A 14,979-nucleotide genomic window follows, 5' to 3' on the forward strand; every position below is an offset into this window, starting at 1 on the left:
ACTGGAAGCATGTGAAAACACACACAAATACATAGCTGGAAAAGGGAGGAGTATTTTAATATTTTAATAGTCTTTTCAGGAAATTATGGATATTTTTCTATGCTACTATGCCAAAACTCAGCATGTGCTAGCTCCTTAAAGGTGAGTCACAATGTAGAATCTGAAACCATATGATATACTACTCTTTCATGCTGTGTTACAATCAACTTCACTGATCTATCTGGCATTTTTTTTAAGTGAGCTTTACATCCAGCCAGGTGTCCCTATCTGGCATTTTGAATGGGTCTTTTACTCATGTGTGATTATGTGATATCATGCATTAGTCTTCTGAAAAATATCAGTCTCCTGAGTCATGCAGATCTTCCAAATATTGACTGATTTCATTATATAGTTTCATTACACATCACGTAGCCTCTAGAAAAACCCTGTATATATATATTTTTAAGATTTTATTTATTTGTCAGAGAGAGAGAGCACAAGCAGGGGGAGCGACAGGCAGAGGGAGAAGCAGGCTCCCTGCTGAGCAAGAAGCCCAATGTGGGACTCAATCCCAGGACCCTGGCATCATGACCTGAGCCAAAGGCAGATGCTTAACCGAGTAAGCCACCCAGGCGCCCCTAAAATTATAAAAATATAATTATAAAATTAATCAACTGTACAGTTACGATTTGTGCATTTTTTCTGCATGTGTGCTTTACTTATAAACATCTAGATGGTTTCTGTATTGTGTGATATCATAGATGTGATGGTAGTGCCTAGCCCATGGCCTGGTATGCATAAGGTGCTCAATAAGGAGTGGTTGGGTGCATGAGAATGATCATCATTAATTAGTCATCCTGTCGACTACCATTTACTGAGCTCTTCCCATGCACCAGGCACTGCTCTCAATGATTTTTACGTATTAACTCATTTAATCCTCATACAAAGCCTACGAGGTGTACACTGTTACCTTCATTTTGTAGATGAGGAGCTGAAGCACAGAGGGGCCAAGGAACCTCTCTAAAGCCACACAGTTTAGTAGGTGCCTGAAGGTGTGTTCATGCTGCAGGGCTCTGGGTCCCTTCATTTTAACCTTCACCAAACTAATTAACCTTCATTTACCAGTTATGAAATGACCCCCCTCAGGACACAGATACCAAATCCAACTGTGTTACTGTACCACCGAGGAATAAAAGTGGTTCTGTGACCTGGGGCATTTAGATGAGTATTTGGAGGTGTCACCCAAATCTCTCGCCAGGCGAGAGCTCAGTTGGAAAGCAGTCCTCTCTCTGGGCAGCCGGCTCACGGGCAGAGAGCAGCCTCTGCTGGGGGGTGGGGCTGGGAGCCCGGGATCTGCCCCCTCCGGTGTTCTTCACCGCTCACACATTCGCCTGGGACCCGGTTTAAGCACCTCTAGCAAATAAGGGCCCCTTGACTTCACACAGCAGTCACTTGATGCATGAAACCAGCATCGTTTTCCTCTAGGGCCTTTGAGAAACTGTAATTATATCCCAGTTTTTTATTACCATGTGTGCAACAAAAATAGAATTTCCCTCACGCTGAGTGGCTTTCGTTGTCATCACAGGGCTCCCGGTATAAGTTTTAGTAAGGGGAGGTTTATTCTGATTTTGAGCAAGATCTGCAGGCGGGTGGAGTCCAGGCTGGGGCCTGGCAGAGGGAAGGAGGCGGCGCTGGGGGACGCGGCGCTGGGGGACTCGGCCCCTAGGTGGAGCCACAGAGCTTCAGAGCCACTGACCGAGGGCCAAGGGGCTCCGAAGGGAGTGGAACTCTCACAGGCTAGAGGCGCTTTGAAGACCGCCTCTCACTAACACATTAACATGCCCACGCCCGGCCATGGCTCTAATTGTACATTTACAGCATGACCTACTTAGAGTTGTAGAGATGATTTCTAAATGCTTTGTTGGGAAGATGAATCTCCATGTGTCTTCTCCATATAATGACCCATTTTTTCTTGGCTTGCCTTCTTGCATTATGGCTCCTGCTTTCAAATGGGTGGTTTATTACTTCTGAGTTGTTCACTGTGGGCTCCAAGTCCCAGGGCTTGATCTTACAGGTGTTGGAGGTGGGGTGGATGCCAGTGAGGTCTCTACACAGCCTCTGCGGTCCTCCCTGAGATGCTGGTCCTCCCTCTGTGAATGGAGGCTACCCTTCCGGATCTGCAGGTTTCCCACTGGCAACAGACTGAGGCACTTGTCCACTGCATTGCATGGACAAGATGCGTAATCATGAAGTGTCCAGCATCTCCTAGGAGGAAAAACAAATCTTTAATAAAACAGCTAAGTAGTACTGACATTCGAAGAAGAAGACAGAGGACACAGAGGGGCCAGGACCTCCCCTCCAGGCTGCATCCTGTGCCTGACACTCAGGAGGACATGGTGGGCCTTGGGGAGTCCTGTGGTTCCTTCTCCTGTGGTGATCCCTGCTTGAACTGCCTGGAGTCTTCTTCCTGGACCCCAATCGGAGTGCTCTGGCTCAAGACAGACTGAATCCCATCTGGTCAGACCATCCCGGCAGCCCCTCAGGACCTCACCAGCTGCTTCACGAAACCTTACGCTGAACTTCCTCCGTGCCAGGCACTATTCCAAGTGCCTTATACCATCAACTTATTTACTCCTTCCAACAACAGATGGGGCAGGTACTGTTGTTTCCTCATGTTTCCCAATAAGAGAGCCAAGGCACAGGTGGATTATGAGCCAATGTAAGGCCACACAATGGGGCTTACGTGGCAGGGCCTGGGGCCCTGGCTCATGATCCTACATGGTGCTGCCTCTCTCTGACCGGCCTCCCTCCTCTGTCTGCAGCTTGTCTCCGTCCAGTCTCAGAAGGTCTCTTGACTCTGCCAGCCTGTTGAGGCTCCCCAGGGGTGAGCTTAATGTGACTTCTGGACAAAGGCTTACGGAAAGGTCTCTGTGTTTATGCAGAGGCCCTGCTTTCCCATGTGAAGGGGGCAACAACAGTGATACTTGGTGCTCTGAGTGCACGTCCTGGGAGCCTTTCTCTGCCGATCCACGGCCACCCGTTGAACTGTCTCTGCCTCACCCCTCTCCAGGCATGGGGCAGGTGAATTGTGCTCACCTACACACTGGCAGTTTCGGGGGACACGCCCTGTGTTCATTAGGCCTCTTCTTTTGCATAGCTCTGGGTTATAAATTCAAGCATACACAAGAGCCACGTCTTCAATTTAAGGAACGATATTTATTATGCTTAGTGGAATTAAGTATACTAATAGCCAATATGTTAGCATGCTTGTTGCTTCTCACCTCTTATGTATTCTATTCTCACCACACTGTGATCACATTTCTGAGGAAGCAAGTTGGGCACAGAGCGAAGGTGCCTTCCCAAGGCCATACAACTGATAGAGATACATGAACACAGGAATTTGACTACCTAATCCATGCTCATAACCACAACTCACTACTTCCCTAAAATATATATATATTTTTAAAAAGTCCATAATCCCAGGGGTGCCTGGGTGGCTCAGTCGGTTAAGCGTTTGTCTTTGGCTCAGGTCATGTTCCCAGGGTCCTGGGATTGAGCCCCGCGTGGGGTTCCCTGTTTAGCGGGGAGTCTGCTTCTCCTTCTCCCTCTGCCCCTCCTCCTGCTCATGCTCTCTCTCAAATAAATAAGTAAAATCTTAAAAAAAAAAAAAGACCATAATCCCACTTCCGAGACACACCATTTTTTTTAAAGATTTTATTTATTTATTTATTTGAGAGAGAGAGAGAGAGAGAGAGAGAGAGAGCATGCACGAGGCAGGGGGCGGAGCAGAGAGAGAGGGACAGGCGGACTCTGTGATGAGCACGGAGATGGAATCGGGGCTGGATCTCACGACCCCGAGATCACGACTCGAGCCAAAATCAAGAGTTGGACTCCTGAGCCACCCAGGTGCCCCCCATTTTTTTTAAAGTTGTGATGTCGTACAGTATTAAAAAAATGATCAACCTGTACACAATCACCCAGGTCGAGAGAAGAAATGTGAATACCCCCGTACTCTCCCCATTCCACGTCACCCTCTGATGACAACACTCTCCCTTCCGTTGGAGGGACCGAGTATCCTGACTTCCCTGACAGTCATATCCTTGTTTCTCTTCATAGCTTTTACCACCTACTTATGTTTTCCTAACAGAATTATTTATTTTTCATTTATTCTTAGCAAATTTCAGTTAATACAATACAGTGTTCTCAACATGTTATATACAATAGATCCTCAGACCTTTTTCATCTTATAGCTAAAAGCTTGTACCATTTTACCAACCTCTTCCTATTTCCCCCAACCCTCAGCCCTGGTGACCACTTTTCTACTCCCTGTTCGATGAGGTCAATGTTTTTCCTAAAGGATTCTACATATAAGTCATACCATGTAATATTTGTCCTTCTCTGTCTGGCTTATTTCACTTAGTGTAATGCCATCCAGGTTCATCTCTGCTGTTGCAAATCACAAGATTTCCCTCCATTTTTTTTAAAAGATTTTATTTATTTGACAGACAGAGAGATCACAAGTAGGCCGAGGGAGAAGGAGAAGCAGGCTTCCCACCGAGCAGAGAGCCCGATGTGGGGCTTGATCCCAGAACCCTGGGGTCATGACCTGAGCCGAAGGCAGACGCTTAATGACTGAACCACCCAGGTGCCCCAAGATTTCCCTCTTTTTAAAGGCTGAGTAATATTCCATTGTATGTGTATATTTATTAGATCACAATATATAATATATATAATTTGTATATATGAAATTTTCTTGATCCTATTCATCCATCGATGGACCCTTACCTTAGGCTATTTCCATGTCTTGGCTATTGTGCATAATGCTGCAATGAACATAGGCGTGCAGGTATCCTTCTGAGAACAACAGTTTCATTTCCTTTGGATATATATCCAGAAGAGGGATTGCTGGATTATACGGTAGTTTTATTTTTAATTTCTTGAGGAAACTCCATACTGTTTTCGCTAGTGGCTGCACCCATTTGCATTCCTGCTAACAGTATAAAAGGGTTCCCATTTCTTCCTGTCCTTGCCAACACTTACCTTTTTTTTTTTTTAATTTTTATTTTACTTATTTGAGAGAGAGAGGTTGAGAGAGAGCACAAGAGGGGGGTAGGGTCAGAGGAAGAAGCAGACTCCCTGCCGAGCAAGGATCCCGATGCAGGACTCGATCCCGGGACTCCAGGATCATGACCTGAGCTGAAGGCAGTCGTTTAACCAACTGAGCCATCCAGGCGCCCAACACTTACCTTTTTGATAACAGCACAGAGTGTTTGCTTTTTGTACGCATGGCTTGATACTATATATTCTTTTGGATCTTTCTTCTCTTCCTCCACGTTGTGATTCCTCCTTGTGTGTAAAGTTCACGGGTTTTCACTACTCAGTGTTGCACTGGTGAGTGTCCTACAATCTCTCAAGCTGGTGTACTGCTGAGGGACATCTGAGTTCCAGTTTGGGGTTATCACAGTGTTGCTGTGACTCCTCTTTGAAGCCTATCTGGGTGACCTCATGTTCCAATATATTGGCAATGTACCTGGTAGTAGGATTTCTGGGTCAAAGGCTATGGCTCTTTCCAACAATTGTCTTCAGCTCTTTTCCAAAGAGGCTGCACCAACTTGTATTTCCACCATCAGCATATGGGAGTCCCTATCGCTTCATATCTGATACTCGGTACTGACTTGAAAAAAATAATAAAACAGTCAAGAGATTAGATGGTAACAGTACAAAAATATATAAATGAGGGGCACCTGGGTGTCTCAGTCAGTTAAGCGGCTGACTCTTGATTTCGGCTCAGGTCATGATCTCAGGGTCATGGGATCAAGCCCCGAGTCTGGCTCCATGCTCAGCAGGGATTTTCTCTCTCCATCTGCCCTCCCCCTTAAATAAATAAATCAATCTAAATCTAAATATATATATGGAAAGCAAGGGCCTCACCCCTTTTGCCCAAAGGTTACCAGTGTCAATAGTTTCTTAACTGTCTTTCCATAGGGGTGCTTGGGTGGTTCAGTTGGTTACGTGTCTGCCTTCGGTTCAGGTAGTGATCCCGGGGTCCTGGGATCAAGCCCTGCATCAGGCTCCCTTGCTCAGTGGGGAGTCTGCTTCTCCCTCTCCTCTGCCCCTGCTCACTCTCTCTTGTGCACACACTCTAATAAATAAACAAAATCTTAAAAATTAGTATCTTTCCTTAAAAATTTGCAGACATTATTTAAATAATATATGTAAGCTTTTTATTTTTATTTTATTTTTTTATATGTAAGCTTTTAAAATGACAATTTATGGATACTATTTCTAGTCCAAAGAAAGAGTGGGGAAATTAAGGAGAATGAATCAAATAGCTACTGCAGTCCAGTATGCTGCTGTAAACCTCTGCTGAGTCGGTCACTGGTAAAATATTTCCTGAGCGCTTGTTACAGGCGAGGCACTCTTCTAGGGGCTTGGCATACAGCAATGAAAAAAGAGTAAACAACAACAACAACAACAAAATCCTGCCCCCATGGAACAGGCATTCTGGTTGGGGGAGACACAATAAATAGATGAGTAAAATATATGTTAAGTGGCATTAAGGGTTAAGGGTTAAGGGGAGGGGCGCCTGGGTGGCTCAGTTGGCTAAGCATCTGCCTTCGGCTCAGGTCATGATCCCAGGGTCCTGGGATCGAGCCCCGCGTCGGGCTCCCTGCTCAGCGGGAAGTCTGCTTCTCCCTCTCTCTCTGCTGTTCCCCCGCTTGTGCTCTCTATCACTCTCTCTGTGTCAAATAAATGAATAAAATCTTTAAAAAAAAAAAGAGTTAAGGGAAAAAGAAGTCAGGGAGAGAGGTAGGGATGCTGAGGAACAGCAGTTTTAGACAGGTGGCCAGGGAAGGCCTTGTTTATAGGTGATATTTTAGTAAAGACCCAAGGGATGAGGGCTGAGGCTCGGGGGTGTTTGAAGAAAGAGGGGTCGGGTGTAGTCAAGGACCATCTGAGGGGTCACAGAGGAGGGACTCAGTGAGCAAGGAGGAGAGCAGAGATGAAGCCATGTGGATGGAGGTGTGGGCAGATTCTCGAATGCCACGGGGAGACGGGGCACATTCTAGACTTACTTTGAATGCAGAGCTGGCAGGATTTGCTGGTGGGCTGGATGAGGGCTGGGAGAGAAACGAGTCACGGTGACTGACTCCTCAGTTGTTAGCTTAAGCAATAGGAAGGAAGAAACTCCAACAGGGAAGACCGTGAGCAGCAATTTCGGGGGGAGCATGAGATGCCTACTACACAACTGGGGTGACGTGTGGCCCAGGCAAGAGGACACATGTGTCCAGAATTCAGGGGAGAGGTCTGGGCCTCCCCTGGGGCAGAACCAGCAGAGCAGGCTGAGCAAAATGGCCAGAAAAATAGCAGAGCGTGGCATCTTGGAAGGCAAGGAATAAGCGTTTCAAGAGAGATGACTTCTGACAACGGATTACTGGATTTAACAACTTGGAATTAGTGACCTTGATAAATTGAGCTGCAGAGACAAAACCCAGATGGAACGGGTTCAAAAGAGAAAGGGGGGTGGGTAGAGGATGGAGGGCGTATATATAAACAGCTCTTCTGAGAAGTTTTGCTGCAACACAGGGACAGAAATGGCCCAGCAACTTTGGGAGAAAGTAGGAAAAAAATCCCGAAGTGGGAAGGTGCGAGGGAGACTGTAAGGTGAGAGACCAGTATAAATCCATCAGCGCTGTATAAAGACAATTCATGATGTTTTTGCTATGGGATTGCCCTTCCCCACCCCCACTGCTGACCTTGAACACTGGGCAAGGGCATAGACAACTGGCAATTACAGACAAGTGGTTAATCCCAGAGCACCGTTTTCTCTGCAGAACCAGGACACAGGCTCCCTTGGCTATGGGACGAGCTGTCACTTGGAGGTTGACGCGCTGTCTTTGGCCAAAGCAGAGCCACACCCTTTCCCAAAGGTACAGATGTTGTTCCAGATCTTTCTGTCCCCCTTTGGGAAGGACTGGGCTATTTACTCCTGAAGCATTCACCCCATTCCCTGGTCTAGGAATTTGGTTCAGCATGTGGTCACAACCAGGCTTGTGTCCCCAATTTGTCTCCCAATCAGATTTGGAGCTTTTTTTTTTTTTTAAAGATTTATTTATTTATTTATGTATTTGACAGAGAGAGACACAGCGAGAGGGAACACAAGCAGGCGGAGTGGGAGAGGGAGAAGCAGGCTTCCTGCTGAGCAGGGAGCCCGATGCGGGGCTTGATCCCAAGACCCTGGGATCATGACCTGAGCCAAAGGCAGACACTTAACAACTGAGCCACCCAGGAGCCCCAGATTTGGAGCTTTTTGAAGAACAAAAATGTATCCAACTTCATGGGAATGCTCCAACCTATACAAATAGGGCAGGGCTTCTGTAAATCCTTATTCCATTGCATTGACTGCGTGGGAAGAGCTGTTTAGAGAAACCTAACATTTGAGCAGGAAAGGTGAGAACAAAGAGGAAGAAGGGCCTAATATTAATGTGGTAGGCCCCTTACATTCATTACCTCATTTTTCTTGTGTAAGGTCAGAAAGGTATTACTCCCAATGAACCGATGAGGAAACTGCCTTGCCTAAGGCTCCAAAGCTGGTTATTGCTCCCAGGGTCCCATCGTAAGAAATCCATCAACTTTGGGACCCATCCTGGGAAGAGGTGGTGGTTAACCACGCTTGGTGACCCTTGATGCTTGCATCGATTTAGTTCACGCTACAAAACAAAATTTCTAGTGCAATAATGTTAAACCATAGATGGGATCTGGGCAGCCTCCTTGGGTGTGGTAATGCAAGAGTGACCAGGATGAGGCACGATTCCTTCAGAGCTATTTAGTTTAGAATAAATGGGTTTTCAAACTTCACTGAAGAGCTTGAGTTCTGTGGGTTTCGTTTGATTTTTAAAAATCTGACTACAGGGGCACCTGGGTGGCTCAGTTGTTAAGCAGCTGCCTTTCGGCTCAGGTCATGATCCCAGGGTCTTGGGATGCGGGGCTCTGACTCCCTGCTCCGCGGGAAGCCTGCTTCTCCCTCTCCCACTCCCCTGCTTGTGTTCTCTCTCTTGCTGTCTCTCTCTCTGTCAAAAAATAAAATCTTTTAAAAAATCTGACTACAAAAGCAATTTATGTTCATTTTAACAAATGGAAAAATTGGAAAAAGGCAAATCTCACACGGGGTAAAAAGCTCTCTGTAATTCTGGCATGTAGAAGCAATCACCTTTTTCCTCTTTGGTGTATTTTGGGCATATTTTGTGACCCCGACTTGACCTGGGCTCCATGGCAGAGCATACGGTGTGCAATGTAACAGATCAGCATCTTTAGGGCTCCTACTGCAGCATGCAAGCCCCCAAGCAAAATCTCTGCGCTCCCGGTAAGTCCTTCCGCAGGAACCCCGAGGCGGTTTGCAGCGGGCGGTGTAGGCAGATCCCCAGGCAAGCTCGGCGGCTGCATTAGAAACACTGCGTGGCGGCCGGCTCCGGGCTCCCGGTTCCGCGCATCCACGTGCCTGCCGGCACAACACACGGCAGCCCGATCGTAAATGCTCTTTTACGGGAAACCGCCTCCAATTTCCTGTCATGGCTGATTCGAGAAGGCGACACCCGGACGCGGACCCCCATAGGCCTCTCTGCCGCACGCGGGCCGCAGCCGCCTCGCGGGGCGCTGTGACCCGCAACCGCCGGGCGCGGGCGGCCGGAACGCCCCACACGAACACGCGCCGCGCGGGGCGAGGCTGATCCACGCGGCCGCCCCCCGTCGGCACCGCCCAACAGCCGCCGAACCTTCTAGAAGCGGCTCCCCACCGCGCCCCGCCGTAGCCAGAACCGGACGCCGGGGGAGCCAGCCGCGGCTCGAGGGGCGGGGCGCGTGGGGGCGGGGCCGGCATAGGAGGCCGCGTTCGATTCGCCGCCGGCACTCAGGCCCCGCCCCACCGGCGCCATGGCCCCGCCTCCTCCCTCCCCCTCCATGGCGCCGCCCGGGCTCATTCATTCCGCGCCAGGCCTGCCAGACACCTGCGCTCTCCTTCAGCCGCTCGCCGCCGCCGCCGGCATGTCAGGCCCCGCCGCCGAGACCCCGTCCGCCATCCAGATCTGCCGGTAAGCGGGGCGCGCGGCGCGGCGGGAGGCCAGGACGCCGAGTCAGCGCCCGGGCCCGCCCCGGCCCGCCCAGGCCAGCGCCCCTCCGCGCCCTCCCCCAACCACCGCCGCCCCAGCCGGGTGCCCGGCCCGGCCTCTCCGGCTCGCCGCTCACCCGCCGCAGCCGGGATGCGCCTCGGACTCCGCAGCGCCGGCGGCCCCTGGCGCATCCCGGGGACGGCGCGGCGGCCACGCAGGCCGTTTGCGGGAGGAATCCGCGCGACGCCCTTCCGGGCAGGGTCGGTGCGCATCCCCCGCGCCGCGCCCCGCCCCGCCCCGCCGTGCCCGAGCGCTCCCGAGCCCCAGCCCGGCTCCATTTGAGACCCCCTAATTCGAGGGCGTTCTTCGGGCGCTGTTGCATCGCCAACCCGGTCCCCCGAGAGGTGGGGCGCAGATAACCAGCTCGCCCTGCGAGCCCTTGGGTGGGTACCCGAGTGGGCGGGGGCTGCAGAGGTACATTCCCTTCAGTGTACTGCCTCGGCTTTTGCGTAAAAACGGTGTTAACTGGAAGAGCAGAAAATACCCTTCCCTGCTGACGGGTTATTGCACCATTGAGCCTGGAAGTATTTTACACGATGGGGACACAGGGTTCTTCCCACCACCTTCCTACCTTCCTCCATGGGCCGTGGGTAGATAGAGGCCGCCAGAGCAAGCTGGAGATCATGAGCTGGCTTATTTCCCACTGGAGCGCTGAGGGCAGCCTCAAGGTTACTCTTCATCCCTTTGGGCAGAATCAGAAGCAGGCACGCTGGTATTTGAGCATGAGCTGAGTAATGAGTAAGGGCAAGAAATCTGGGAAGGACGCACTAGGACTGGGGCCTGCAGCAGGGCTGTCCTGCCTGGTGCACCACTGAGTGAGCTGCTTCCTGGTGTGGGGCTGGGCATCACACTGACCTTGGGTCCCAGCCAGGTTGGTTTCCCGTGGATGTTGACATCTCTCTGGAAAAGGCAATGGCTGGGTGTGTATAGTAAGTGCGGGATCAACGGGGTGCCTTGACTCCATCTCACTTCTGACCGGGTCAGAAGCCTTTCCTGACCTCAAGGTCAGTTTTGAGTTTTCTAGGAAGAGGAGATTTTTAAGGGGAACCTTGCTGTGTTCCCTTGTTGGCTGTGTGGTGGTCATGGCCCCACCAACTCCCGAGTTCCAGGGCAAAAATAATAGAAGCAACTGAGTTGGAAAAGGACGGGCCTGGAGTCAGGGCCTTGGATCAGGCTCTGCCTTGTATTGGCCAAGTGACCTTGGCATTCAGTGTTTGCAAAGGGCCTGTGTATCTCTCCTCTCATTCGGTTTGCCCAACTTCCCTGGGAGGGAGGATGGCAGGGGTCTCACCATTGTGAAGAGAGGAAGGAAATTGGAGGAGGAAATTGAGGCTCTAGGAGCCCCAATGTCTCTGTAAGGTCATCCAGCCACAAGAGCCTGAAGGCAGCCCCTGCCAGGTCATTTGTGTCCAGACCTGTGGATTTTCCACTGCACTCTCCCCCAAAAAAGAAGATACTGATTTCAATCTACGCTTATGTGTGTGTGCTTTTGGTCACCCTGGGTGTGTACCGTGCTGCCTCTGGCATATTCACAATTGCATATTACCTCTGAGTGGCCTTGAGACAGGTGGGCAGGATGCCTGGCTGAGGTGAGCATCTGGTGCCCAGCGCTCCTGCCGAAGGGAGTCAGGGCGGGGCTGTGGAGAGGGCCGTGGTCATAAGGGCTTGGCCCAGAGAAACCCCAGGACACTGGAGAGTGGACATACCAGGGCAGGGAGCCCTTTAAGGACATCTGAGCTGATACCCCGTGTTGAAAGAGGAGCCTCTTGGCCTAGGACAGCCAGGCCCATGAATTTAACAAGTTTCACTGGCTTGTGAAGGAGCAGAGTGCCATAGAGGGACACTGACTGACATGGAAAATTTGGTCCCCACTTTCAGGGTGCTCACAGTCCAGCAGGGAAGGATGCCAGAACCTACACCATCCTAGATAATTAAGAGTGGTCACATGTTCTCGATTTGGAAGGAGGTGTTGAAGGGATGGGGCTCTAAAGGCTGGGGAAGGCAGTGGTTAGAACCAGCCCCGCAGTCCAACAAGGAAAAATGTAATCAGCTAACTAAACATTAGCATTAAAACGAATTCAACCTCCACCCATTTGGAAGCTGCCTGGCTTTCCAGTGTCCCATTTTCTCCCGGGTTGTTCCAAGTGTTAAAGAAATTGTATCTAGTGCCTGGTGGAATGGAATGGCTGGCACCTTGTAAGTAAATAAAGCTCTTTTTGTCCAAAAAGTGGGACACAGGCTCAAGAGGCCGAGGGGCCTGGATTCGAATCCTAGCTCTGCCTCTCATAGGTGAGTGGTTTCCGGCATGTTCCTTAACCTGGATGGGCCTCAGCTCTCTTATTTGTGAATTGGAGGTGATAATGCCTACTTTAGTGATTAAAATCTTTGGCGCAGTGCTGGGCAGTTATAAAAATGAGCTCACAAAGGGAATGTGAGCTCACAAAGAGAACAGTTTAACTTTGAGAACCTGAAGTTTGGATAGTCAGGCCACCGTGGGGTGCTGTCTCCTCCTCTTTTTGATCCAGCCCTATGACGCAGGTGCCCGGACAGCATTTAAAGTCTCAGAAGAGCATTTTTCCTTTGGTTATTTTGCTTTATTTCCTTTGGTTTAAGTAATGTTAACGTTTAGTTAGCAAATTACATTTTTACTTGTTTGGTTCAGAGTTCTAGAATGTTAGACCTGAAAGGACCCTTAGAAGCCCTCCAGTCTAGCTCTGTTATGTTACAGATGGGGAAAACGAGGTCCTCAGAGGTTAAGGTCTTGGTGAAGGGCAGACCTTGGACCTTGACCAGGAGCTGAAGGCTCCTGGTGGATTATTCCCTGCCAGTGTCCCTGTTGCTGTGGTTTTTCCACTGCCTTTCAAGCTGAAGTTTATATTTGGTTGTGAGGCTTAATCATGGCATCAGTGTGGGCCCCTAGCAGAAGTCCCTGAGTGTTTGTTGAAATAAAGTTGAAGGACATGTCATGTAATAGGTTGTTGGAGAATAGGGCTTTGTGGAGCCCTGATGGAAATGCTCCATGTCTGCACTGTCCAATACGGTAGCCACTAGTCACTGGCCACTGAGTGCCTGAAATGTGGCCAGACATGGAGGAACTGGATTTTTTTTTTTAAGATTTTATTTATTTATTTGATAGAGAGAGAGACAGCGAGGGAGGGAACACAAGCAGGGGGAGTGGGAGAGGGAGAAGCAGGCTTCCCGCCGAGCAGGGAGCCTGATGCGGGGCTCGATCCCAGGACCCAAGGATCATGACCTGAGCCAAAGGTAGACGCTTAACGACTGAGCCACCCAGGCGCCCAGAACTGGATTTTTAATTTAAATGTAAACATACATAGTCTCCTGTGACTGGTGGCTACATTATGGGACAGTGTAGTATTGTAGAGGGATAAGAAACTGGAATTTATGGCAGGCCTGGGAGAGGAAGGATTTCCTAATGGTTTCAGAAGCTCCCTGGGGACTGCAGTTGGCTCTCAAACCACCTACCTAATGGAGGCGGACTTTGCCCAGGGCAGATAATGTAGGAGTCATTTATTTGTAGGTAAGTGTGTGAGGTCTTCCATGGGGCTTTTTGTTTGCATGCTCTTAGATGCAAATCTGCTAGGAAATGTCTTGAGGTTAGGGATTGCTTTCTTCACTGTTGTGTGCTGAGAATGCCTGAGATATTGCCTGGCCTCCAGGAGATACAGCTTTTGGTAGATCTGGCATCTAGTAGCCAAAATGTTAGTGGAAGGGACCTAAATTCTAGTATGTTAATGGATTAGAATTTTTTCCCCTTGGGCTCTGTCTTTGGGTTTACAGTGGAATTAATAAAAACATTGAATCTGAGTTACAGAGACCATACCCTGAGCTAATGTTCTGGAACATTCTATAGAACGGTGCACAGTGCTGCCTCCCTTCTTGCTAGGATAGGGAGGCCCTGGAAAAAGGCGCAGTCGTTGCAGTCCAGGGAGCCTCTAGGTGGGTAGGCTGTTGCTCACCCACTGTCCAGCCTCCCCCTGTAAGTGGGCCAGGCAGCTTGGCATCGCCTTGGACTTGGCACCACAGTCCACCAGCTCCCTGGTTTCAGTCAGGCCAGAAGTAGCTTTTTCCTGTTAACCTTAAAAATAAAGCTGCCAGTTATTTTACCAGCCAAAAAAAAAGGGAGGGGTTATTCAGGAATTGCAGGGCAAGGAGGCTTACAGCAAAACCATAGGCAAGCCTGGAGAACAAAGAGGAATGCTGTTTTATATCGGAGAGGGGGAAGTTCTGAAGGTGGTTATGAACAAAAAGTCTATTGGAGCAAACTGGGAGTTCAGAGTATAGTGGCTTCTCATTGGCCGAGGTGTGACAGACCCCCACTGGCTGGGCTGTTGCCAGGGCAAGAAGAAAGCTTTCTTCCTCCTGCTGGGGTGGTACAGTAGGCGCTAAAGCGCTTGCAAGGAGCTGCCGCCTTTCCCGGCTGCCCGGCCGCTGACGCGAGCGGCAGGGTGTGAGAGCTCCCCCTGCCGGCCGCCTGACGCCACTCTAAACCAGGTCTTTGATTGACGTTCACAGCCCTGTACTGGGGGCTTCTGCAGGCGGGGCGCACTGTGTGCCTCCAGGTCCACGGGGACTCCCTGCCAGAGGTGTCCTGGGGAGTGGGATACATATGGCTACCCCCCCCCCGCCCCCACGGACCACCTACGTCCAAATAACTGAGGAAGCTTGTTACAAATGCACATTTTCTGCAGGCAAATTACAGTTAAGTAGAAAATCAACAAAATGCAGATTTTAAAACATTAATGAGACACTTGGGGGGAACTTGAATAGTCCTTTGAAACTTAAAAGACACTAAGGAATTTACAGTTTTTTAAAG

General features: G+C 49.8%; 1 protein-coding gene across 1 annotated transcript in view; it reads left to right on the top strand.

Annotated features, from left to right (window-relative positions):
• Nucleotides 1-9,894: 9,894 nt before the first annotated feature.
• ACOT7 (acyl-CoA thioesterase 7) overlaps nucleotides 9,895-14,979 on the top strand; it is a 107,186-nt gene continuing 102,101 nt past the window's right edge. The window contains exon 1 of the mRNA XM_028108187.2: nucleotides 9,895-10,067. Coding sequence (XP_027963988.1) covers nucleotides 9,910-10,067 — 158 coding nt within the window. The 5' untranslated portion in view covers nucleotides 9,895-9,909. The remainder of the gene's footprint in view (nucleotides 10,068-14,979) is intronic.

The sequence above is a fragment of the Eumetopias jubatus genome, unplaced genomic scaffold, assembly GCF_037043125.1.
Source record: "Eumetopias jubatus isolate StellerSeaLion01/CBP00866 unplaced genomic scaffold, mEumJub1_p1.0 scaffold_4, whole genome shotgun sequence".
NCBI lineage: Eukaryota > Metazoa > Chordata > Mammalia > Carnivora > Otariidae > Eumetopias > Eumetopias jubatus.